The sequence below is a fragment of the Meriones unguiculatus genome, chromosome 15, assembly GCF_030254825.1.
Source record: "Meriones unguiculatus strain TT.TT164.6M chromosome 15, Bangor_MerUng_6.1, whole genome shotgun sequence".
Lineage (NCBI taxonomy): Eukaryota > Metazoa > Chordata > Mammalia > Rodentia > Muridae > Meriones > Meriones unguiculatus.
This window is the reverse complement of record NC_083362.1, coordinates 75,951,658-75,978,535: the sequence shown is the minus strand read 5'-3', so window position 1 is coordinate 75,978,535 and position 26,878 is coordinate 75,951,658. Positions and strand designations below refer to the sequence as shown.

Sequence of the window (26,878 nt, the reverse complement as noted above, 5' to 3'; positions counted from 1 at the left end):
CATGGGCAGACAGACAAGACAGACAGAAAGATGGACAAAACATGGCAGGGCTTCTGAGGAAAGTTTGCCAGAATCAGACTGCATGAGTGTGTGTGTCTCTGTGTGTGGAGCTATGAAGCAGAATCAGTTCCTTCTGTGAGGAAGCTGGAAAGACTCTCAGCTGGAGTCTGCAGCTAGGTTTCTCTTCCAGAAGGCAGGGAAAGGGGTTTGGAGCAGGATGGGTCCTCACTAGCTTCCCTTTGATGTAAACCCAACTCCCTAGTCCAGACACCTGGGCACCTGGAAGCCTGTTAGCTAGAGATTCACACAGTGCTCTCAACAGGGTGCCCGTCAGCACCTGTAGGAGGGCAGGGGCTGCTGCAGGTGTCTAGGTCTCAGCAGAGGTCTGGCCTGGATCTGAACATTGGGAAAAGGTTTGTTTTGGCTCATGCTCCTAGAGGTTTCAGCCCCCGGTCTCATGGCTCCATTATTTTGAAGGCAGTAGTGCATAGAGCACTGTGCCATGGAGGAAATCTCACCTTATGGCATCAGTTGGGAAAGAGGAAGGCAGGAGAGGGAGAGAGAGAGAGAGAGAGAGAGAGAGAGAGAGAGGAATAGGAGGGGATGGGAGAGGAGAAAACCTGTATGGGTACATGCAAGTGCCCTTGGAGGCTAGAAGCATTGGGTGCCCAGGAGCCTGAGTTACAGACAGTTGTGAGCTGCCTGAGGTGGATGCTAGGAACTAAACTCAGGTCCTTTGAAAGAGCAGTCCACACTCTTGACTGCTGAACCATCTCTCCAGACCAGTATCTTTTCCTGATCCCTATGAATACTTACTATTACTCCACAGAAAAGCTTTCCTTTCTATATAAAACGTCCCTCCATATTTATTTATTTATTTATTTATTTATTTATTTATTTATTTATTTATTTTTGAGTCAGGATATCACTATGTAGCATTGGCTGACTTCATTATGTAGATCAGACTGGCCTTGAACTCACAGAAATGCACCTTCTTCTAGAGTGCTGGGATTTAAAGTGTATGCTTCTAGGCCTGGCTGGCCCCCTTAATCTCTTTCTCTCCTTCCCTTCCTTCTTTCTTTCCCCTCTCTCCTTCCTTCTTTCTCCTTTATTCTTCTTTCTCTCTCCTTTCTTTTTCCTCATTGTCTTAGAGTTTTATTGCTGTGAAGAGATACCAGAGATACCGTGGCCACGGGAACTCTTATGAAAGAAAACATTTCATTGGGGCTGGCTTACAGTTCCAGAGCTTTAGTTCATTGTTATCATGCAGGAAGCATGGCAGCATGCAAGCAGGCATGGTGCTGGAGAGGTAGCTGAGAATTCTATAGGTAGGTCAGCAGGCAGTGGGAACAGAAAGCATCACTTGGCCTGGCTTGAGCATATGAAACCTCAAAGCCTGCCTCCAGTGACATACTTCCTACAACAAGGCCACACCCACTCCAACAAGGCCACACCTCCTAATAGTGCCACTCCCTATGAGCCTATGGGGGCTATTTTCATTCAAACCACTACTGCACTCATGCTTCCTTTTTCTCTTCTTTCCTGGTTTCTCTCTTTCTCCTTTTACTTCCTCTCTTCTGTTTTCATTCTTGCCTTTCTTTTCCTCTATTTTTCTTCTTTACGCCTGCTGTTTACATTTCTGTTACTCTCTTAGGGGTTTTTCTTAGAGGGCATTTGATTGGTTGTTTATATTAGGGAGAAGTCACTGGAATGCTAATTGGAATCTGCATTTATGGAATAATCTATTGAACAATGAAGTTCCCAGTTGGGTGATGGCTTATCTATTTTTCAAACACTCTTATATACCAGAACAGAATATCTTTCTTCAGGTCCAGTCCTCCACAGGGAAAACCTATATTTATGCCATCAGGGCATTATCAATTGAATTGCGTTCCCCTGAATGGATGTGTTAAAAATCTAACTGCCAGTACTTACAATGTGCCTGTCCTTGCTTGGAAGTAGAGTCATTGCATATATAACTAAGTAATGATGTAGCCACTGTGGAGAGGGCTGGGTCTAATCAAGTATGGCCGCCATGCTAATGAGATGAGACAGACAGACCCTGAAGAGCCTCCTAATAGCAGACACACAGAGAAGCTTCACCATGACAGGCTGCCATGGGTTGAGAAGCACCTGGAGCCATCTGCAGCTGGAGGCAGCAGACAGAATGCTCCCCTGTATGCTCTGGAGTCCATGATGCTCTGCCACACCCCAACTTTCAGCCTCTATAACGGTGAGAGCACAGGCCTCTGTTGTTTTAGACATGCTGCTCTGGTGCCACTGCCAGGTGAACAAAGAAGGTGCCTGTTGATGCTTGAGTCATTTCCATTGGGAGAAGGAGGGCTCTGAGGGGGAACCCTGCTCCTGCAACAACTTGACTTCATCCCTCCCTCTACTTCCTCTGTCAGTGTAGGATCTACCCTCATCCATCTGTATTTGCTGTTCCTAAGTCTGGCTCCTTGGAGCATCTCTTGCTAAACTGCTCTTAACATTATTGGGTTGAAGACCTAGGATCTGGCATCCTCCTTGCACAGAATTCCAACAAATCCTTGTCCATTCAGACATAGCTCAGTTTTGAAAAACAAACAAACAAACAAACAAAAAACAAAACAAAACAAAACCAAAACCCAAACTTCTTACTCCCGAGTGTCCTGGATAGTTTTATGTCAACCTGACACAAACTTCTGTCATCTGAGAGCAGGGAACCTTGATTGAGAAAATCCCTTCACACACTGGGCTGTAGGCAGCCTGTAGAGCATTTTCTTAATCAGTGATTGATGGGGGAGGGCCCAGCCCACTGTGGGTGGTGCCGTCCCTGGGCTGGTGGTCCTAGGTTCTATAAGAAAGCAGGCTGAGCAAGCCTTGAGGAGCAAGCCAGTACGCAGCACCCCTCCATGGCCTCTGCCTCAGCTCCTGCCTCCAAGTTCCTGCCCTGTTTGATTTCCTTCAGTGATGAGAAGTGATGTGGAAGTGTAAGCCTTAGAATAAACTCTTTCTTCCCAACTTGCTTTGGTCGTGGTGTTTTGTTGCATCAATAGAAACCCTGACTAAGACGCTTGAGAAATCTCCCCTTTGTCTTTACAAATGCAATTTCTAGTTTCTAAGTCTCTCTAAGGTCATAGCTTCCACAGCCCTCATTTCTCCAAGACGTAATGCAGATGCCCACTTCTCACATTTACAAGCAGGGATGTCAGCCTTTCTGCAGGGAGGTCCCCATGGAGATTTGTTCAGGCACCACCTTCTGGTCTTTGGTCTTCCCCTACAGAGGCCTTGGGGCACTTTTGTTGAACAGAAGGAGAATCTGAGATGATAGCAAAATTACAATGAGGAGATGGCTGACTCTGAGCACAAAGAAAAAACCCAACCTGAGATTACAAGAGACCAGATCCACGTACTTTTTACAAATGGAAATGTACATTTCAAACTTAAAAAAAAAAAAAAAAAAAAAAAAAAAGCAAAGCGTCAAAGTGGAATTTTCATGTCATCCTATAATTATAAAACCAAACATCTCTCCACTAAAAATCTTTGAATTCCAATCAACTACAGAAGGTTTCTTGGCTCCTCTCACACTCAGGCTTGTGACATCCTTAAAATTAATCAGCCAGACCTGGTTTACGGCTCACAGTCTTCTAGGAAGACTGTTATATTTTTAAACTGAGTGATCTTGCAAGATTTTCCTAGAGCTTAGGGCTGACACGCTACTTCTGGGCCACACCATCATTTCACAGCCCCAGAGGGAGAGCTAAAGTGCCCCAAAGTTACTGATTTGAGATAAATGTAGAAGCCCTCAGTATTTTTTTTTTCCCTGTGTTGTTGTTGGGTTTTCCACAGTCTTCAGGTCAAAGATTGTAGCACCACGTTACAATTGGGATATGCCGTGTCTTTCCAGTGGCTCATGCATTGAAGGCTTTATCCCCAGTGAGGATGGTGGGGGGTGAGACCACAAGGGTGCTACCTTCATCCGAGGATTAACCCATCGGTGGGTGTGTAATTTATTAGTCTACCGGGATGTGATGGGAGGTGGGCAGGTTGGAAGAAGTGAGTCGCTGGGGCACGTCACCCAGAGATACACCCCTCCATGATTCTTTCCTGCAGCTCAGGCTACCGTGAGGGATCCAGGGAGCAGCTCTGCCCCACAGTGCCCTTCAGCCTTAGCGTAGCAACAACGCAGCCAGCTGCTCATGGACTATCACTTCTGGAACTGACCCCAAGCACTTCCTCCTCGAGGTTGCTTTTCTTTGGTGTTTTGTCACAGAAACAAAAATCTGACTGACACAGGCTCCAGGTCCTTACCTGTCTTGGGTTGAAGCTGGGTGGGAGACAGCTGTCATTTGGACTTTCGTGTCAGTGGTGAAAACTTCACCTCTGTCTATTTTGCTTAGAAGAATATTTCAAGGGACACTTGTAGAGGGATTCATAGACTTATAGACGGGATTATTGTGCAGGCCCCTCGGACCAGCTGGCCCAGGACAGTTTGTAATTTGATTTTTTTGAAGCAGTTTTATGAGTGCACTGTGTAGGACATATTTGGCTGTGTCTGGAACTTAACTTGATTTTTTTTTTTTTTTTGGTTGCTATAATTCAAGGCAGACTTGAGATGGAAGGGGGTAAGATTAAACTCTGGGACAGGCCTGTCATTAGTATCTTGGAATCAGTCTGTCCCTTACCTGCTCTTTGCTCTCTGCTTGGCTTCCTCCAGAGGGCAGCAGACAGACAGCTCCGTGATCACATCACCCAGGGCTGAAGGTCAGCTGTGGGCAAGATGGAAACCCAAGGATGCTCCAGATTGGACACATCCATCCTGGACGCTCCCTCCCTTCACCCCCCGCCCCCGGAAGTAGCGGTGGGAGGGTCTGCAGGAAGAGGGCCGTGTTCTTCTGACCTTCTGAGGAAAGGAGCTGGAGGAGCTGCCCAAGGCACAGAGCAGTAGAGGCAGTTGACTGCTGTCAGCATGGCCTCCTTCACACCTTCTGTGCTTCAGCGTGTGAAAGGGAGGGGTCATTTGATTGCCCTGTTCGGCACTGCTTAAAACTGCTTGGGTAGCAGGACAGAGCCCTGGACGAGCTGCAGGAATGCTGTGTGTGTGTGTGTGTGTGTGTGTGTAGGGGGGTGGAGTGCTCAGGAAGTGGGGAGGGTAGACGTTACTCACTCACGTGTGCCTCAGTCCCATTCCCAGCAGGAAGGAGACTGACCTTGACACTGTCAGCTTCGCTTGGCTCATGCTTGGAGTTGGTGGGGAGCCTCAGAGGAGAGGCGTTGAGCTAGCCCTCCGGCGGTACTCCCCAGAGCTAGCCCTCCTGCGGCGGTAGTCCCCAGGAAGCCCAGCACTAGTGCCCTCCACACCCCCATTTTAGAAAATTGGAATCAAGGCTGTTCCAGGGCTGTGCGTGTGGGAACCAGGGCTGAGGGGTGAAGAGCAGTAGCCCGCAGAGGCTGCTGGGTGCTGGAATGTGGACTTTGGATGTTCCCTCAGTCATCACAGCTTCTGCCATCTCCCAGAAGCCAGGGTAGGGGCTAGGATGCGGGGCCCAGCCGGCTCCCACAGCCTGCAGCTGTCTCTTAACACCCAGAGCATCTCCAAGATGCCGTATCTATGTTCAAATGTCCCTGAAGCAGGATGCCCTGTGCAAGTGATTGCTCAGGGAGAGTCTCACCTCCTGAGGGTGGGCAAAGGAGGCCAAGAGCAGGACAAGAAGCCAGGGCGAGGAGATCCCAGGGAGGTCAGTGTATTCCTGAGGGAACCTTGTCGGGGTGGGTGGCCAGCGTGTGGGCTAGGGAGGGATCATTACAGGGCTGAGGAGATCCATGGGCGGTCAGAGGGTGGACTGAGGGTCTTAGGGAGTCAGGGTGTTCTGGAGGGTAACCCATGAGAGTCTAGTACATGGGCTGGGTGGGTCCCCACAGGGGTCCAGGCTGTGGGCTGTGTGGTGCGGTGGGCTTCAGGAGTCTGTTGTATGGCTGTAGGATTCACATCCCCTCCCTTGACAACTGTTGGTCTGAGGCTGTTGGAAGCTCCTGGAGACTCCTAAGTTTGCTTGCTGTATGATCTTCTCATGGGACAACAGCTGCCTTTGTCAGGCTGTTGTCCATTTGGGGATGCTGAGTAAAACACTATGAACTCACAGCTTATAGTGGCCAAGTTTCCACTTCCACAGTTCTGGGGAGCAGAAGCTCAAGAGCAAAGCACCAAGAGCCTTGGTGTTTAGCAAGGTCTGCTTCCTGGCCCACAGATGGAGTTTCGAAAGAGGGCTCCACTCTCATTGTCTAAGCCTCTCAAAGGCCTTGTTACAGTTGGTTCAAATGTCAGCTTGCCACAAACTGTAGTCACTTGGCTAGGGAGCCTCACATGAAGAAGATTTCATCATTGATGGGGGAAGGCCCACCTTGATTTTCAGGGACACCTTCTGAAATCAGCCCAGATAATGGGATGGTAAACCAAAGACCATCCCACCTTGGGCTTGCTTCACCCCCCTGCCGCAGCAGGGCTGATTTGCCCTGTTGCTGCCACTGCTGAGTTCTTCCCTGATAGCAGAACCAGTTTCTAAGGTTCCTTGTGAACGCGGGACCAGTGACTCTCCGAGAACCTTCCTTCCTGGCTCCTGACACCAGATTGGGACTGCTGAGGTGCCCAGCCTTACAGACTGAATAACAGCTAGTTGTCAGCTAACCAGTGAGAGAAGGCATTGTGGGACTGCTCTGACTGCTCAGGCACCCAGCCTGAAGCGCTGAGTGACTACGATGGTCTCAGCCTCTTGTGTGTAATTCTGCTGCTGTTACTGTTTCAAAGCTGGCTTAATAGCTCATGCTATACTTTAATAAAACTGCCCTGGGAGTCAGAAGTTCACCATGTGAATTTTGAAAGGACAGACATTCAGATCAGGGAAGCCAAGGGGAGACAGAGCCCTCTGAGGTGGGAAGTGATGGCCGGAATGACTCCCACCACCACTACCGTATATGGTGACTCCAGTGAGGGAGCCATAACCCTTGTCAGGTGCAGATGACACTGATGAAGACTCAGGTCCCACCTGCACTCAAGCAGAGAGAATAGACAGGGTCTCCCTTCCCTGGAGGCCTTTGCAGCACTGTGACATGGTAGCTCACAGAATCCGCAGGCAGTGGCCCCAGAAAGAGTGTGGGTGTGAACCAGGAGCCACTGCCTTTATTATAAAGGGCACCAGGAGGACCAGCAGAGCATCTTTTAAATGATGCTGGCCCTCGGAACCAAGGCCAGCCAGAGCAGTCACCAGTCCCCTGGTCTACCTTCCATGCCGCACGTTGATCAGCAGTGCGTCTGAAGTGCACCTAACGCCATCCAGCTCCTGAGCGCAAGGGGTTCTGGGAGATGGATCTGCTAAATCCCCATCAGGAAGGCAATGGGGGGGTCTTCTCTTGGGACCAAGGGTCAAAGTAGGATCCCAAATACTGGTGGTTGGGTGAGAAAGACATAGGCTGGGATCTCCTCACCAGTACAAGGGAGATTCTCCAGGGGTGCCACCAGGTTCCAAAAGGTTCACAGTCACATGTAGGGTGGGGGTGGGCCTAGATCATGGCAACCATTATGTAATAAAGAGTTTAACTCTTTGCTGGGCTGAGGCACTCCCTTCTTTACTCCTGGTTATAGCTGGCCTAGCACCCTTGCCATTTGAATAAGACTGATTTCTAATAACTAGTGAGTAGCTATTTTGAAAAACTGCAGTAGCATTTGGGCTTGACAAAGAGAACCACACGTGGGATCTTGTGCAAAGCTGTTAGCCTCAGTGGGGTAAGCTGCATATAATTGTTATTAAAAGTTGTTTATTTGCAGGAGTGAACCATCAGATAGTGCTGATCTTGCAGTCCAGCCAAGAGAAAGGCAGCAAGCACCTTGGTGTTTAGTGGGGCTAGGGTCTATGCATACTGTATGGAGAGAGGACTGGGGTGTGAGCAGGGGCGGCTCTCCTCCCATGTCACATGGGAAGTGTGGTTCCATACCCACAGTTTTCACTCAAAGAAGGTGGCTGAGGAAACTGCCCTGTTCAGGTCTCCGTCCCCATTGCTCACCCCACACCCAGCAAGTGAGTCCCTTGTCAGCAGCGGAGTAACCCTGTTAGCAGGAAGCCGAGGAGCTGCAGGGTTGAGCATTCTTCCCGGGGTGCTCCCTCTCCTCCTCCCCTATACTGAAATGAGGTAGCACATGGAAGGAGTTAATGGCTTCATTTTTCTGCACATGATGGGATCTCCTAGTAAAATATGCTCTTCAGATATCTCCCGATGGTTTGTGATTTCTACCTTTTCATGTGGGCCCCGGATGGCTGAGTGGTGAGAAATGTAGGGGCATCCAAAGCTGGGCCTCTGACCTGAGCTCTGCTGCTAGCTGAGGGGGGTTCATAACAATGTCAGCTGTCCTCTTGGGATGTGGCTTTACTCACCTGTGGAAACAGGAGCATAATTAAGTGGTACCCAAGTTATCATGGGGTGTGGAGAGACGGTGGGATGGTTGAGGGCACTTCAAGTATGAGGACCTGACGTTGAACTTCCAGACCCTACGTGAGAAGTTAGGCGTGGCCAGGTGTGTGCACACCTGTGCCCTCAGGCCTGCATGTGGGGTAGAGACAGGATTGCCAGAGCCTGGCGGCTGACAGTGGAGCCCCAGGTTCAGTGAGCAACCTGTGCTAAGGGAGTAAGGTGGAGAGAGACGCCGAAGGAACCCCTGTGCATATGTGGACACCCCGCTTCCCAGCGTGTATTATTTGAAAGGGCTTCAGGTGGAGGAAGTCCTTGAGATGTTCAAGAGACTAAATGTAGAGAGGTACTTTAAAGTGCTCTGAAAGGTTCCAAGCTCTCTTCCATGCTCCCACTGGAGAGTTTTCTTAAGAGTCGGCGCCAGATCACCACCCCCATCCCAGTGAGTCCCAGAAGGAGAGCGCCTCACAATCAGGATCATTATGCATAGAATGCTCCCTCTCTTGCCTTTCCTGCTGGCCAACAGAGCTCTGGTTAGCGGCAAGCCAAGGAGCCGACGCTAATTGCTGGGTTTGATATTTGAAAAGAGAGATTATTAAGTGAGGTCTCCGTTCAGAAACTTCAAGAAGAAACGGGAGGGTGTGGTGAGGGTGGAGGGGGGAGATTGCATTTCCTGTTTTCCTTTCAGATGGCGGTGGAAAACCATGGATACCCATGGAGAAATTTCAAAACTCATTCCTTTTCCTGCCAGAGGACTGGTCCAAAAGGTGATGGGTAGAAGTGGTTAATTCATTATTACTATTAAATGTTCAGCTATTGAAGTGGGTTTTATTTTAAATTTACCTTTATTTCACGTGTGTGACTGTTTCGCCTGCGTTTATGTCTGTGTGCCACGTGTATAGCTGGTGCCCATGGGGGCCAGAACGGGGTGTCAGATGCCCTGAAACGAGATGGTTGTGAGCTGCCACGCTGGTGCTGGGAACTGAACCTGGGTCCTCGGCAAGAGCCAGTGCTTTTAACCGCTGACACTTCTCTCCAGCCACCAGCTTTCTTCCCTCCCTCCCTCCCTCCCTCCCTCCCTCCCTCTCTCTCTCTCTCTTTCTTTCTGTCTTTTTTAATTTTTTAATTTTTGAGACAGGTCTCTCTGACTTTACTTGGAGATTGCCGATTTGGTTAGATTTGCTGGCAGTGAGACCCAGGGAGGGATCTGCCTGTTCTGCCTCCCCAGTGTTGGATGCCAAGGCTACCACACTGGATTTTTTTTAAGTGGGTTTTTGTGGAGGGGGTAGAATTCAGGTCCTCATGCTCAGGCATCGAGCATGTTAGTGGCTTCAGTGGATCTCAGCCTGTGGGTTGTGACCCCTTTGGGGGTAGCGTATCAGACATTTACATTACGATTCATAGCAGCAGCAAAATTATAGTAATGAAGTATGGCGATGAAACAATTTTATGATGGCAGTGCCACCACAACATGAGGGTCACAGCGTTAGGAAGGTTGAGGACCACAGGGCTAAGCTGTCACCCCAGCACATTTGGTTCCCATCTTTACCACACTTTATTTTTACTTCGGAAACCAGTGACTGAAAATTATAATCCCTTCTAGCTCATGGTCGATTCCCCCCCCTCCCCAGAGTTGGAGTTTGCAGGAGTCCAGCTAAACGCTTGTAGGGCAAAGACGGCATTCATAGGTGACATCAGCTTGCAGAGCAGGCCAGAAGCAACAGAGCCCGGGTCTGGTTTTCATTTACAGTTTGGGTCCGTCCTACAGCGGGGTGGGGGACGGGGGAGAAGAGGGGTCTGGAGGAAGGAAGGAGAAGGAGGAGGAGAAGAAGGCAGGGAGGCGGGAGGGAGAGGAGGAGCAGGAGGAAGCCCTGACTGTACCCTGGACTCTGTCCAGTTTGGAGTTCAGTCCTTCACCAAAGGCTGCTCAGTTCTTCAGACTCCAGCCTCCAGCAAGGACTGCAAGAGACTGTCCTGCGATCCCGGGTCCTCCTCTCCTTGGTTGGGAAGGGTGGTAGGAAGAAAAGGAGACTCAGCGAGAGAGAAAAACATGCATCCTGGTGAAGCGTGATTGAGTCTAGAAGCCCAGGGAAACGCGTCTTCAGGTTTGCTCAGGGTAAGTGTGATTTTTGTTTGTTTTTTTGTTTCTTCTGTGGCATGAAGGAAACACTTCAATCAGAGGTGATAGTTAGTGGCTCTTACGGTCCCCCTGTCAGTCAGTTTTCAGGATGTATTTTAGGTTTCTGGAAGGGGCCGCTGCTCTTTCTTTCCTTTGTGGTCCCCGGCTTCTTTAACCTGCTGAAGGTCACTGGCTGCCCAATGGTGTCAAGGTTTGCTGCCATTAGGAGCGTCCTGTGTACTCCTGCCTGCGCCCTGCGCGACCCCGGCTGTGGTGCTCTCTGCCTGCTGGCTTGTTGAAAGCTGCCTCTTCTTTCCCAGCCCGGCTGCTTTGTTTGCAGAGGCATCTGATGGGAGCAAGGCCACCTGTGGAGCGGGCCCCTGGGAGCTCCCTGAGATCTCTCTGGGTTCTCCAAGGGTCACTGGCAGGGGTACACTCATGAGTGTGCAAAGGCTCGTCAGGCAAACTGCTGTCTTCGTTGTTTGGAGAGCTAGCGCTGCCTCGGCTCAGCCATGAGCAGCAAGGCTTCTTCATCTTTTCAGGAATCTGAAGTCACTGTTGCAGGATCTGTCCTTTGGGGGTGCTTGAGGGAACCTCAGGCCTAAAGGACAGGAATGTGATGCTAGGGCAGCTTTCCCAGTGGATAAGGCAAAGCTCAGGGCTGGGCTGGCCTGTGTTGTCCAGATGGGAGGCCTGTGCCAAATTGGGAGGCCCAAGGGCTATTCCCTGACCCTGTGGATCCTGGGTGGGGTTCGGGCCCTCTCTCTGTGAGGATGGAAAGTGTTCGTGGATGGTTGCCAGCCTGTTGGGGGACCTATTTCAAGCTACTATAGGATCAATGCAAGGGTGGGGTCATCAGGAAGGGTTCCCTGGAGCACTGGAGAGTGGCTTCAGGAAAATGAATTTTGCAAAAGCCCAGGCAAACTTAAGGACTGGTACAGACCTCAAGAAAAAAGCAGTTATGAGCACGGGTAGGAACACTACACCACAGAGGGGCCTTTCCTCTCCCTACCCATAGCTGATTCCTGATGAAAGCCTCAGAGCCTTAAGACTTTAGGGGCACCCAGGACACCTGAGGATAGTTCCCAGCTTCCCAGGGGGACACCATTCTGAGTACTGCAGGAAGCCTAAATGTGGAGAAGCCATTAAAATAAAAATTACATCGCTCTTAACGAGACAGTGTGGAACCAGCTGGTTGCTGTCATGGTCAGTTACTGGGACTTTTGACTTCTTTGCTGGGTGATTTGGGGCTGGAAGCTTCCAGCGCTGTCACTTTGTCTTTCTGGGTGAGGACAGAGAGGCTCTGAGATGCTGAGCTACTTGCCAGGACTCACCTGAGTGGATGGGCTTCCAGCAGCATCCTTCCCCGATGCTGGAGCCATGGCGCTGATGACACAGCCGTGAGGGACCCTAGATACATCTGTGCTTGCATGTGGGGTGGGCCGATTGAGTGATTTTCTCAGAGGGGCTGTCCTCCCATTACATTCTATTCAAAGCACTAGCGCAGTTGGCTTAGTCTATCTAAGGATACAGAACTCATGGGGAAAGAGGGGAGGCTCAGCACCAAGAGGTGGGCTTGCTGCTGCCCCAGCCAGCCCGAGGGCAATCAGGGCTCTCCGTGCTCTATCCTGCTGGGTCTTCTGCTGAGGGTGAGGGACTGGGGCTGTAGAATCTCCTCTAGAGACATTCAAGCTGGGGATAGTGAGCCCATGCCCTGGCCCAGACAGTATTGCACATCACCACAGAGAGAATTCTTGTCTTTTCTTCACTCACAGCAGTGAAAGGCCCTTCAGTTGACACTGGGCGAAGATGGTGGACAGGATGGGTGACACAGAGTGCCTCTCCTGGATTTTTCCAGTCTGGGAATTAGAGGGTGTGGTCACTGTACCTTCCTAGGGCATGGCCATTCTGGCGGAGACCCTCAAGCCTGGGATCCTAATGATGTACCTGAGACAAGACAAGCACGGCTCAGAGCGGGAATTGTCTGTGTCTCTGCACTTCGCATTGTATTTGCATTTTGTGATTTCCTATAGTACAATGTAATCTCTCACTGGCCATAAAAATACAAGAATTTCCTTTGTTCACCAGCTCCAGGGGCTGTGAACTCTGACCTTAGTTTTGGAGTGGAGCCCACAGACCCCAGTGCTCAAGGCCCCTGTCTCCTCCTGAAACCACCGCCGTCCTGGGGAGGGGTTTACCACCCAGGGCTCCCTTACTTTCCCGCTCTTTCCAGATGTTTAATGATTTGAAGAAAGTGCGGCCGAAATAGAGCAGCTGTCTGTGTCACCACCTGCATTTATGTGAAATTCCACATTTAGGATTTAAAATTTATTAGTGAGTTGTTAGTTTTGTTGCATGAGATGTGTTGTGATCATGCTAATAACGTTAGCAAAAAAAAAAAAAAAGAAAGAAAAAAAAAAGAAAGAAATTACTGTTGCTTCTTTTGTGGAAGGAGCTTGAATTTGGTGTCTTTGGGGAAGGGTGGTTGGCAATGTCCAGGGGTGAATGAGACACTGTAGTGAGGAGGCTTTTACACTGACCTACAGGTAGGAACGGTCCTGGCTGTGGCAGGCAGTAAAAACACAGGACCACTACAGAAATAGTTGATGACTTGAGGAGTGATCTGACATTTAAAACATCTTACTAGCAGCCCAGCTTAGAAAACAAGGCAAACCCACACAATGCTTTAAATTTTAATATTTATGCTTATTGTTTCTAACCATGTGCACGTGTGTACACGTGTGTGAGCGTGAGCGCCGGTGTCTGAGTGGAGCTGGAGTGGCAGACAGCCGTGGGCAACCTGATCCAGGTGCTGGGATCTCAACTCGGGTCTTCTGCAAGAGTTCTGCAGTGGGTGCTCGTGGCTGCCAGACCTGCTTCAGGTTCTAAAACATGATGTTAAAGCGACGAGAATGTTTCTCTCTGTTCCCGCACTTTTAGATAAGATCATTTGTGCTGCTCAGTGTCAAAGCCCCAAGAGTCATCTATTAATAAAAAACCACTGCCATGTGGACCGTGGCGCTGAGGGTCGCTGCTCAGGAGCACACGCCCGGTCCTGGTTTGTAAAGAGAGAGAGCTCTTTAGGAATTAATTATGTTAGCTTTCAAAACTGTGACTTTTAGTGCATCCCAATCTCACCGGTCTCTTCTGGGAAGGAAAGTTTGAGCGAGCACACAGCAGCTTCTGGGACTGCACTCTGGTCTCTTTCCTCTAGAAGGCAGTGTGTCCCTTGGTGTGTCCGAAAAAACCCAAGTTCCTGGTGTTTCCAGGGTGGGGCTTAAGGGCTCCTGGGGAGTCAGCCAATTTACACCCCAGCTTGTGGGTGGCAGTTAGGATTGGCCTACAGCTGCTTCAGAACAGTCTCTATGACAGGCATAGATTTAAAACTCCATTTTTCTTCCTTGCTTGTGTGTGAGCACACAGAAATGAAATGATGCTTTCATTTAATACAGTCTCTGCTCTTAAGTAATTTCATGTCAAGGGCATTGGGCAACTGAGAAGTTTTAGAGGAAATGTATTGCCTGAGCCTCAATCACAAAAGCTTCCGCAGAGTGTGGCGACTAAAGCCCGCCACACACACACTGCATAACCTCTATTTTAACACTGGAAAAGGCGTGAACCTCCGCTGCCCAGGAGCTCTGAAAGCATGCGTAACCCACCGGTGCTGCTCTCCCCAACAACATGCATATTTGAGAGGAATTTTCACCCCGTTTTAAATATTTGTTGATTAAAATACATTGCTGACTCTCTGACTTACCCGTTTATCTGAGAGCACCCAAGGCACTAAATCCTGTCTCAGAGCACTGTTTCCTCCTATTAATTACTCAGTAACACGTTGTCAATCAAGCTCACTGTGCTCCAGGGTGCTAGGCTTCAAGGCCAGGGAAGGGGACAAACATGGCGAAGACATAGCTCTGCTCTTCTGCTTAGCAAAACCCCTGGCTTCTGTTTGGCTATTGAGATACTAAAATGAATGTTATCTTGGTGGACGCTTTCCTCATGTCCTTTGGGGACATGGGACATGGTATGCAGAGAGGCAACCTGCTGGTATGTGGCCACAGCGTTAGGAGTGGCCATAAAGCCAGCCCCACCGATGCTCTGCACCTGAGGGATGGATTCCACAAGCATGCACATGGGACCCAGGCATGGGGTGGGAGAGGGGTGGATCAGCCTTGAGAAGCCATGGGAAGAAAGGTGATATATGCATCTGAACATTTAAAAAAGGAGAGAAAGGGGACAAATACAAGATGGCTTGCCAATCCACTGTCCAGGGGCATGACACTCACCTTTCAGGGTCTCACTGTGCATAGCCCCATCCTCTCTCCTCCTTAACTTTAACACCCGTGAAATATTGAGGGGTTCTGGAGGTGGAAGTGGCCAGGAAAAGCTTCCCGGGCAGCCATCGCTACAGAATCCCCAGGTGTGCCCTGGATCCCTGATTTCCACAGCCCCCGCATTTTGGGAAATGTCTGATGCAAGAAAGAGCTCATGGGCTACTTTAATTTCAGAACTGACCAGCAGCTGGAGATGACTCAGGTCTCAGGGGAAACTATTCCAGGAAACTGGCTTTTTGCTTCTGCAATCTTCTCTAGTTGAGTCAGCAGCCAGTACTGGCATAGGAATCAGCTCAGCTTCAGCCCACCTATAGCCTCGCAGGGGATGTGGGCTGTCAGAGCCCTGCTCCGTCAGACCTCGTGGATACAGATGGTCCAGGGATCCCTGCCAGTTCACACAACTTACCTCATTTTACTCCTAATTGGTAACTCTTGGGGAGGTTAGTGGTAGAGACAGTAAGGAGGAAGAAAAGCTGATACAATATTTCCGTCTACTTAAAGACGAGCTTTTCTTTTATACCCGAAAGCAAGCAAAAAACTTCACTTTTCTTTAGGCTGTGAGAATGCCGGGGACGCTTGCTTTCCTAATTCTGCAGCAGCACACATGGTTTTCAGAGAGGAACTGGTGGAACTCAAATCCCTAGCCAAGAAAGGAAGAAATGGGGTGAATGTGGGACGAGCCGTGAGCTAGATCCAACTGTGGCCTGCACTGTGGGTTGGGAGGGAGGGGCTCCTTGCGTAATTGCTTGTGAAAGCATTTTGTAGCAGGCTCTCTCTCCCCCTGACTGTTAGAAGCCAGCCAGTCTCTGCCTAACAGTTATAATTAGCTGGATAAATGGGCAGAGCGTCTCATCTGGATGCCATGCAGTTCAGATCTTTAGAATGCCTTTATGTTTCATGGTGGCCTCCAGCACGGCAGAGTCAGAACTTTCTGTTTCATGGTTATTTTCTTGGATTTTAGGAATGTATTTTAGAGCCCATTTCTAAATATCTGGACAATGAGTCTGGAGTTTGCTCCTGTCTGCTCTTTTGGAGTCAGGGACCTAGGTAGCCCAGGCTGGCCTCTAAGTCAAGGCTGGCCTTGAACTCCTGAAATTCTTGCCTCCACCTCCCAAGTGCTGCTTCCAGATAAGGAAAGGAGCTAACCTCTGAGGGACTCAGCGTGTCTGGGACTGCTTGTCTTCTCCACAGGGAGCTGTTAGAGGCAGCCACACCCTTTCCATGGCCTCTCAGCAGCACCTTATGATGGCTACCAAGCATCTGGGCATTGCCCTGTAAGGTCCACCAGGAGCAGCCAGTGCTCTCCAGTGCTGGCAGGTGACGCAGAAGCGGGTTTGCTCAGGCATGGTCACACACAATCAGAAATGTTGAAAGAGTCTGTAGTCACAGGAAAGATGCAGATTCAAATTGTTATTTTTGAGCCTTGTCACAGAACAGAAACGCAGGGCCACAGTTGTTAAACAAATGGGAAAAAAAAACCCACCTCAATTTCAGATGTATTTATTTTTGGAGCGTGTGTTCCAAATCATTAGCTTTTGAAGGTTTCTGCAAAGTTATGTGAGTGATACAGTAAGCCCTGTCCTCTTCTTTTACGTCTCACCATAGGATCTCTGCAACAAAGGAAGTGTGTGTGTGTGTGTGTGTGTGTGTGTGTGTGTGTGTGTTCTCTTAGAGCGAGAGTTTCAGGCTGTTAGAAACTGCCTGATGTGGGTGTGGGGGACAGACCTTGGGTCCTCTGTAAGAACAGTGCATCCTTTTAACTGCTGAGACACCTCTGCAGTCCTTACTTTGATTCTTAAAAGCCAAGAAACTGGGGTGGTAAAGGCAAGAGTAAGTGAGCATCCCAACTCTACTAAAAATTGAGACTTCATTCCACAGCCGGCAGGAAAAGGGGTGGTGCACATGGGCTCTTGCTCTGGCTTTTGGTATGGCTGCGGCTCCAGTTTAAGCAGGACAGTGAGGTGTTAATAGGGACCTCAGAGCTCCATAGGAGAGCTGCCTGGTTTTATAAAGCTGTGCCTGGAGACAAATCAAATGAAAGACTTCAAAATGGGAGCGCTGGATACATTTAAGTCTTTGTTTCAAAATTATTTCCGTGTGTGCATGTGTGTGCATGTGTCTTTCTTAAAAAAAAAAAAAAAAGAAAGAAAAGATTTCCAGACATGGAAAATAAAAATGCTTTTGAGGAGGCTTAATGAAAACTAGTTTCACAGAGTTGCAAAATGGCCTGGGGAAGTCTGTGCGACAGTTACGATTTCAAGTTGAAGATTGCGGAGGGCAACCTTGACAATGGGAGGGGCCTCCTGAAGCTCCAAGCGGGCAGTAGCCACACGGGACAAGACACCTTAGCATTGCGGAAAGGAGACAATGACATACAGGATGTAGACGCGCTGACCAGAAAGCCGAGGACACAGTTAATAATGCACTTGGGGTTTTAGATCTGTCGCCTTGAGGGCACAGAGTCTCTCACAAAGGACAGCCCACCCCGCCCAGCACAACTGTCCCAGGCAGCCAAGTCTGGCCTCTTGTGTTTTCACATCGGAAGAACAGAACCATTCACCAACACCAAGGATGTCTGTCCTTCCCCCACCAAGACATGGGGAGGGGTCAGTTTCCTGGAGGTCCCTGCCAAAGCCTGCCTAGACTGTACCATTTTCTGGGCTTCATCCTTGAGTCATGGCCTGGGATCTGAGCGCTGGCCCTATCTTGTTTTATTTATGTGGCTTTGGCAAATCGCCTTTCCTCACCTGGTTTTAAGTTTCTCAGCTTTAACATGGTGGGAGAGGAGAACAGCCACTGGATTACAGGGAAGGAGGTGAGAAATCCTGCCTCTAGGATAGAAGCCGAGTGGCTATGTCTTCTGCCCAGTGCTGACTCCTCTTTCCTCCCCAGAGCGGCCTGCCAAGAGGGTGTCGTTACAGTGGGCAATCCAGGCCTCATCCTGAGGAGGCAGCCGCATGCTGTGGGGATGCCTTCCCCTCTGAAGAATACGTATTAATGCTTTCACCTACTGTTTACTCTGCTGTGAGGTTCATTACGTCCTAGAGTCTTGATTTCCTGGAAGCAAACCATGGAGACGATTTCTTTTCAATTTTACATCTGGGGATCTGGCAGCATGATTGGTCAATGACATATCGACCCAGGGCACCACCAGCTCCTGCCACGCTTCTCAGAGGTGAGGGGGATTCTCCCAGCCTTACCTCTCCCTCAACACGTGGATGGAGTCTGAAAAAATTAACGCCCGTTTGCGCTGTGTTTATTTTGTCACTCTGAGCCACTGGTACCGAGGGAGCCGTTCTTCCGAGATGAATGCCGGGAAAATCAGCATCTTGGCTCCGGTCATTCATGTAACATGAGTGCCGCTTCCTTAGAGAAGATCAGTTAGCTGGTGGCCTAGAAAATCTTCACAGAATCACAGCATTGCCACTTAGACCTCAGGGGGCACCGAAGGCTGGGAACTCGCTTAGAGGCTGCTCGGGGTGACTCATGGTGTGACTAAGACATGGCGGAATTAGCGTGTTCAAAGGAGTCCCTCCTGTGAGGGGCAGGGATCATTAGCAAAACTACTCCACATGACTCACCCACACTGAGCCCTCCGTGCATGTCCATGCGGTTTGCAGAGACGTCGAAGCATCTCCTGTCCTCAGCTTAGACTCAACAGTGGTCAGACAGCCCTCACCTCAGGGCTCCCCTCTCCCTCCACGGATGCCACAGTCTATTGCCTCATAGCAAGGTGCCAGCACATTCTTGTGTCCTAATTCCCCCACGAAATGCTACCTGGAGGATGCGGCAATGGCTCAGCTAGGAAAGGCCTTGCCATGCAAGCCTGAGGATGGATAAAAAGCAGGCGTGCCTGTGCGCACCTGTCACCTCAGCTCCGGGAGGCAGAGACAGGCTTCCTGGAGGCTTGCTGTGAGTCTAGCCCAGTCAGTGAGCTCCAGGGTCAGTGAGAGAGATCTCGTCTCAGACCAGGAGGTGGAAACCAGCTGAGGAAAACATAACACTGACATCTGTCCTGTCTATGCACACACGTGTGCACATGCACACGTGGGCACACGTGAGTGTGCGAGAGCACACACAATGCCACTTAAAGTTTCCTACATTAACTCTTTAAAATAATTGCACTGGACGGCCAGAAGAGCTGCAAGCACATCTTTTGAGTGAAGCTAGATGCTCCAATGGAAGGTGGTGGTAGGCAGTGGCACAGCTGAATTCAGAATCATGGAAGAATCTCCTGTCCCTGGGGCGCGCGCACACAGCACTTTCCGAGATGCAGTTTGGTACATGACTGTGGGGGAGTTGCAGGTTTTTGCATATGTTGATCCAACATTAAAATGCTGCTCTAGATTAATTACAAAGCCATTAGTGGCTCTGGAAGAACAGAGTGTGTTTCCGGAGAGTATCGGGAAGGAACAGATTCTCCATCAAATGTCTGACTACCAACAAAAGCAGGATGAAGAATAGCATGTGTACAGTGTCCTATTCTGTTGTCCTCGAGTGCACATCAGTTAATTTCATACACACACACACACACACACACACACACACACAGGAAGGGGGGCAATACACTTGCTGTAGCATTTTTAGTGAAGAAAACCCTAGAATGGCCTAGAAGGGTAGAAAGGTCAGCAGGGTCCTGCGCTGGCTGTGGGCAGTGCCCCACCACAGCCTCTGAGGCTGCACGATGACACAGACACACTTTGGAGCCACAGCCCTGAGCACTTCTGCTCTTCTGGCTTGTGTGCTTCTGTGTCTAACAGGCCGTGTCACTTTACAGTGTTGCCACAGCCTGACTTCATTGCGGGAGGAGGTGTGAGGAAAGCTTTCCGGATGCCATTATAGAACCGTGCCTCTTTCCCACTGCTGACATGTTGGCACGAGGAAGGTGTATCGTCAGGTGCTTTGGTGGCTGCTGAGCTCAGTTCTAGAAAGTCTTGAAATCTGAGCCGCAGGGCAGGTTTGAGTCACGCTTGATACTCTCTGTTGATGCAGCTTGGAAATCCAAGGCCATGATGGGTCTGGAATTGAGTCTCTTGATGATGGTTTTGTCTTTGGGCATGCCATACCTCATCCCAAGCTACGTTCCATTCTTCCTTAAGGCTGGGCTTGGCCCCGGGAAGGAGGCTCCGTGGCAGATCCATGGGAGGAGCTGCAGGTGTTGTAGGCATCTCCTTCGCTCTGTCGTCAGGTGCTCCTTCAGGAACACGCTTTTCCCTCCTAACCCCCGGCCATGCCCTTCTGCCGGGTGTCCTACCTTCTCCTCACTCACAGTAAAGCTCCGTTGCCAAATAGTTGGCAACAGTGTTCTCCCAAAGCACACACCCTTCCCCCAGCCTCATCGTTTTGCTCCTACAGGCTTCCCTTCCCCTCCAGGTGTTAGTTACAAGAAGAAATAGCTGTGGTGTTATTCCAATACTGGGCACAGCCACGGATGTTGTCTCCCTCTTGGGTCAAGGTCTATGACCCTCAAAGCTCTTTCATACTATGTCAATGGCTTTTTTTAGGGGTGCATCATTCCATGCTTTTAAGAACTGGCAGTGGGGCAGGCAAGATGGCTCAGCAGGTAAAGGTGCTTACCACCTAGCTTGATAACCTCAGTTTGACTCCCAGGACCCACATACTCGATGGAGAGGACCGATTTCTCCAAGGTGACCCCTACATGCCTGCTTGTGGCACACCTGTGCCCCCCAGGAGAGTAAATAAATAAATAAACTAACTGCCTATGGTATTTACTGCCTTCTTCTTATTTACTTATTTTGTTGTTGTAAGCCTATAAACTGTACCTTAACTGTGTTTGGGCACACAGTGCAACAGCATTAGCTCTAGGTACCTTGCACCATAGATCTCTAGAAGTTTCTGATCTTGTAGAAGTTGCTATAGCCACTGAGCACTGATTCAGCCTTCCTTTCCCTGCATCCTCCGTCCATCCTGAGAGTCTGGCTGCAGTAGACACCTCATGTGAGAGACTCATACACTTTGTTTCTTTTTGTTATGTGTGTGTGTGCGTGTGCGTGTGTGTGTGTGTGCCTGTGTGTGGTGTGTGTGTGTGTGTGTGTGTGTGTGTGTGTGTGTGAGACTGCCTAGTATAATGCCTTCAAGGTTATTTACACTGTAGCATATGACAGTTACATCCTTTAAGGTCTAGTTCTTCTTCTTCTTCTTCTTCTTCTTCTTCTTCTTCTTCTTCTTCTTCTTCTTCTTCTTCTTTTTAGTATTTAAAAAAAATGAAATAGCATTTTTAAAATTTGTTCATCTGTTAAAATCACTTAGCTATCTCGAATAATGCTGCAGTGGGTGCGACTACACAAATATCCCACTTGCTTCAGAGTTTTGTATTTACATACTAATGCATAGACTGATGGGTCATATGGCCGTTCTACATTTAATCTTTGCAGACCCTCTGCATCACTTTCCTTATTAGCTGCACCATTTCCCGGCCCTGCTGTAGCACACAGGAGCCAGTTTCTCTGTATAGTATTCTGTCCTGCCTTTGTGTTTTGATAGCAGCCATCGTTATAGGTGTGAAAGCTCAGTGTAGATCTGGTTTAGACGTGCCAATTTTAGTAATGTTGAACATATTTTCACATAATTATTCATCATCTGTGTGTCTGCTTTGCAGAAATCCAGCTTCATGCCCTTCAATCATTTAAACCGGTGGTTTTCACTGCTGTGTGTTCTGTGCTGTGGATGCTAACCCTTAATCAGAGATATGGCTGTCAGTATTTCCTTTTATTCTGTGAGTTGTGCTTTTTCAGTATGCTTTTTTTTCTTGTTAGAATGAAATCAGCTTTTCCCATTTCTCTTTTTTCTTGCTGTGTGGCTGAGGATGACTTGGAACTGCTGGTCCCTTTCCTCCATCTCTCGCGTGCTGTAGTTAACAGGGGTGTAACCACACCTGGGATTTGGGGTGTCACGGATCTAACCCAGCACTTTGAGAATGGGTAAAGCACTCTATCAGCTGAGCCGCATCCCTGGCTCTGGACAGGGTCCAGATTGACGTAGCCCCTTCTCGGTTCTCTTCAAGGTTGACATAGTCCTACTTCTCAGCTCTCTTTGCCTGACTAGGCTTTTGGTGTCTCCCACAAGAAATCCACACAAGTGCAGTGATGTAAAGCCTCTTCCAGCTATTTTCTGGGAGGTTTTACAGCTTCAGGTCTTACAGCTATGTCTTTAAAATAGATAAAAATGTTTATTTCAATGTTTTATTTATTGTTTGATAATTCATACAAAATGTTTAGATCGTATTCTCTACTCCTCCGAGAATGTCCTCACCCACCAATTTCATGTTCTTTTTGTCTCTTACTTTTTTTTTTGACACTTTGTTACATTTATTTATTTGTGTGCATCAGCACAGACATGGAGGTCAGAAGACACTTTACAAGAATTGTTTCTCTTTTTCTAATGTAGGTCATCAGGGTTGGTGGTAATTGCCTTGCTGGCCATCTTACTGGCCCTGCTATCCTCTATCTATCTTATATCATCTATCTATCTTTGTGTGTGTGCATCTCTCTCTCTCCCTGTATGTGTGTGTTTGTGTGTCTGGTGAGTGTGTGTGTGTGAGTGTGTGCCTGTGTGTGTCTGAGAAGACAGTTTGAAAGGGTTAGTTTTTTCCTTCTACAATGTGGATTCCAGAGATTGCATTTGGTTGTCAAGCTTGGTGGCATGAGCTTTAACAGACTCAGCCATCTCCCCAGTTCTACAGCTATGTCTTTCATGCACTTTGAGTTAATTTTTGTACATGGAATGAGGTCAGGGTCCAGCTTCATTCTTTTGCTTGTGGACAGCCAGTTTTCACAGCACATGCCATCTGCATATAGAAATGGCTTTACTTTTTCTTTTTCAATTTAATGCATTCAGCTTCCTTTTCTTGCCTAATTGCCCTGACTGGGACTTTCTAATTTTTTCTTAGAAAGAAGTGAGAAAGAAAGTACAGTCACTATGCAGAAAAGCTTTCCATTTCAACTATACCTTTTTTGTTGTTTGGGGATGGAATCTAGGATTTCCCGTATGCTAGGGAAGTGCTCCAGCACTGAGTTCTGCCCTCAGGCAGGTGTTTTAAATTTTTTTTTTTTTCTATTGACTGTAATGCTTGCTGAGAGCTTCTGGATATTATCTTTATTGTATGCTTGTTTCCTTCAGGCCCCAGTTTGTTGAATGGTTTATTTTATTTATCTATACCATGACAATGTGTTCAAGTGTGTCAAATGAGTTAACTGAGATGATCATGTGATTTCTCCATCATCCATCTATCTGTCATCCATGTGTCTATCCCTGTATCTATCTATGCATCTATGTATGGATGTCTGTCTGTCTGTCTATCTATCTATCTATCTATCTATCGACCTCCCTACCTATCTGTCCTTGCATTCTAGGAACACATCCCATTTGTTAATGGTGTGTCCTTATTTTAAGCGCTTTTGAGTTTGGTTTTTTAGAATTTAGCCGAGTGCATTTGCATCAGTATTTGTCAGGAATATTGGCTGTAATTTTCTTTTCTGGTAGTATCTTTTCTTATTCTTGTTTCAAGATAAGCCTGGCCGTATGAAAGGAGCCTGGAAGTGTTGTTTCTTCCTCAGTGTTTGGGAAAGTGTTTGGGCAGAACTTGGGTTAATTCTTTAAACATTTGATGGGATTTCCCACTGCAGCCACCCACTCCTGAGCCTTACTTTCAGGAGAGTTTGGCCGCAGATTCAAATTCCGCAGTAGTTCCATCAGCTCAAAGTTTTTATTGTTTTAGATATAGTCCTGGTAGGCTGTGTATTTTGAAGTACCCTTGGTCACATGTGCCTTCCAGCCTTTTCACTTGCTCAGTGGGAGATGCTGAGTCCCACCAAAGTCCATGGGTCCCTAATGGCAAGAATCAGTGCTCCAGGCCACAGAGGGAGAGAAGCAAGACCTCAGCCTGGGTGGAAACACCCAAGCAGCTCTGTGAAGGAGTCTTGAGGAAGACTCCAGCCCCAAGCTGGTTCATTATTGGAGGAGGTAGATGGGAAGCCTGAGGGGGAAGAGAAAATGTTGGCAGGCTTGATGACATGGGCTACTGAACACTGAAACCTGATCATGTCTGTCGGGAAGTTATGTGCATAGTGGGGTACCAATTGTTGAAATATGTGCTCTAATTTGGGCTTTCTTCCTTTCTTCCTTCCTTCCTTTCTTTCTCTCTCTCTCTCTCTCTCTCTTTCTTTCCTTCTTTCCTTCCTTCCTTCTTTCCTTCCTCCCCCCCCTTTTTTTTTGAGACAGGGTTCATCTGTATAGAATTGGCTGTTCTGGACTTGCTTTGTAGACCAGGCTGGCCTCAAACTCACAGAGATCTGTCTGCCTCTGCCTTCCTGGGTGCTGGGATTACAGGCGTGTACCACCCTGGCTATCTCTTGGCTATTTGGGCCTTTTCTAATAACACACTCTTGCTCCCAAATAATTGACATCGAGACCTATTAGATTTATCCAACAATCTTTAAAGCACTAGAAATGGGCAGATATTCATCCATTCTAGCCTCTGAGCTAGTCTGGCTACTTTCCAGCCACAGGCCCCGAAGTACTTATCCTATTAGTCCCACCTGGGCTGCTCCATCAGGTCAGTCCTCAGGCCATGTCCTTTCTCTACACCTTCTTCCTTCTTTTCCATCTTCTTCTTTCCTCTCTCTCCCTGTGGTCCCTGCCTGAGACTCCTCAATTTGGAATGAAAGTCCAGCCAGCCTCCCTGTCTCTCTTGCCCAGCTATAAGTTGCTTCTTTATTAACTACTCAGAGATAATTGGGGACAGTGTTTACACAACATTGATCAATGATCATGACAGCCAGATCTGGGGGCACAGGACTCAGCATCTGAATACACAGTGCACCGGACCAAGGCCCGACATCAGCATTCTGCCCTCCACCATGGCTTCATCTTCCTGCAAACTGAATCTCCTTGGGCTTGTTCCATGATGATGAGGTTGGAGGTTGCCACATGGCAGGGAAAGTGCTGGCTAGCAAGGGAGGGAAAGGCAGAGTTGGACACATCCTCCCTGCCTTAGCTGGGCAGAGCCTATTCCTATCAAGAAGGCCAGAATCCCTCTGCACCCCTAAACCCTCTGTCCACGTGAGTGCTTTACTCATTCAGAAGTCCTCCCCCCCCGAAGCGTGTTGTCTTCATGTCACCTGCCTCAATTTGGAAAATCATTTAGTCATATAGTTCCTGACTGTGGTTGATGCATGCAGCCACTGGAGTAAGCAATTCTCACTTAGAGGGTCAGTGGATACTACTTCTACAAGAGGGGAGCCACGTAGCTCATTACGTAGTAATTGGAGTGAAGGAAGAATGTTCCAGGATGTGCTGGGTTTGCTCTGAAGGTCCACTAAGAAAACAGAACTATGCCTTTCACACTGCGTTTGGGAATGAGCAGCCAGAGATGGGGAAGGGTAGTTACGATGAGGCAGTGCATGTTCCCTTCCCAGAAGCCTCTCTGCTCAGGCAGAGAGCAGAGCACTGTGGTAGAGAGCACTGGGACTCTGACCTTCTGCTGTTGTAACCTTTTCTTTCTATTTTAACTTGCCTTGGTCTCCTTTATGTATACTAGCTAAAGGCTAAGCCTCATCTCCTCTTGCCAAGTGGATGCTTGTCCATCACCACTGCAAACAGCGTGACTTTCTCTTGCCCTGTCTTCATTTCCCTTCTCCTGGCATCTGCTGAGATTTACACCTTGCTGGCTCTGTTAGTTTTTTTCTCTCATAACCTCTAATAAAATTGTCCTCAAGCTTAAAAAAAAAGTCCAGGTAGGAAATGAGACAATCCACCACAGGGGGATGTGTGTCTTATTATCTGCAAGAGTCTGAGGTCCTGGGGCTGGAGAGGTGGCTCCGTGGCCAAGAGCACTCGCTGCTCTTTCAGAGGACTTAACCCTTCCCAGAACCCACACTGGGATCATAACAATCAGTAAACCCAGTTCCAGAGGATCTAAGAACTCTCTTCTGTCTTCCAGGGGCTCCTGCATGTACACACACACACACTTGGACACACACACATACACAGGCACACATACACACTCAGGCACATACATCTCTAATAAAGTGAACAATGAATTCAGTGGTCCCTTGGGAAGACTTCATCTACCCACTTTGTGTTTGCTCGTCTCACCTTCTTGATAGCCAACTTGTTTGTAGAATAGAGGGCTGAACCAAGGGCCTCACTCTCATTAGACGAAGGCTTTATCACCAAGCTGTATCCCTAGCTCTCTTTTCTCTTTTCATTTTGACCCAGGGTCTCAGTGAGCTGCTCAGGTTGGCCTTGAACTCCTTCTGTAGATCAGACTGTTCTTGTATTTGTAAATGTGTAATCCTTCTACTTCAGCCTGCAGTAGCTGAGACTACAGGCCTGAACCACAAGGCAAGCATGTCCGTGTTGTGTGTGTATGTGTGTGGTGTATGTCGCCTAGAAATGGGGGCTCACTCTGAGAGCTATGTTGAGTGGTCGTCTTTGTGGGGACACCAGAGTGTATTGTAAGGACACTATGACATTACTAGGTTATATTGAGGGGCCACTGCCAACTGGATGTCATTGTGTAGCATGTGATGTGTCTGTCTGTGTCTCCCTGCCTCTCCATCTGCCTACTTACTTATCTATCCATTTGCTGCTGGGTCGAACAGTAATCATTCATGAAACTTGCTCAGAAGTCTAAGAAATCACACAGGAAAAAGCAATGAGTTTTAGAAAGTTTTTCAGCACCCTGCTTTTTCCTTTCAGGTCCACACGTGGTGCTTAGACATTCAACATGAGGAAACACCGGCACTTGCCCCTCGTGGCCATCTTTAGCCTCATCCTTTCCGGCATTGCCTTGACTCATGCTCAACAACAAGCAGGTAAGGTTTAATGTTATTTTCTAAATACTAGCATTGTTTGAGTCTAGATCAGGCCACCTAGAGCTTTACACGGGGCCTGGGAAGGTTGAGAGTCAGGTTGGCATGCGGCTAGTCTTTCAGAGACTGTGTCCAGGGCAAAGCGATTT

The 26,878-nt window shown here is 48.5% G+C and overlaps 1 protein-coding gene across 5 annotated transcripts in view; it reads left to right on the top strand.

The window, feature by feature from the left end:
* Positions 1 to 10,312: 10,312 nt before the first annotated feature.
* Positions 10,313 to 26,878, top strand: part of Col6a3 (collagen type VI alpha 3 chain) — an 83,233-nt gene continuing 66,667 nt past the window's right edge. Inside the window, exons 1-2 of one of the 5 annotated variants that reach the window (XM_021657422.2) lie at positions 10,313 to 10,558; positions 26,617 to 26,732. In XM_021657422.2, the coding sequence (XP_021513097.1) occupies positions 26,645 to 26,732 (88 nt within the window). In that variant the 5' untranslated portion in view covers positions 10,313 to 10,558; positions 26,617 to 26,644. The remainder of the gene's footprint in view (positions 10,559 to 26,616; positions 26,733 to 26,878) is intronic. The other 4 variants (XM_021657423.2, XM_021657424.2, XM_021657425.2 and 1 more) reach the window with 4 other exon arrangements.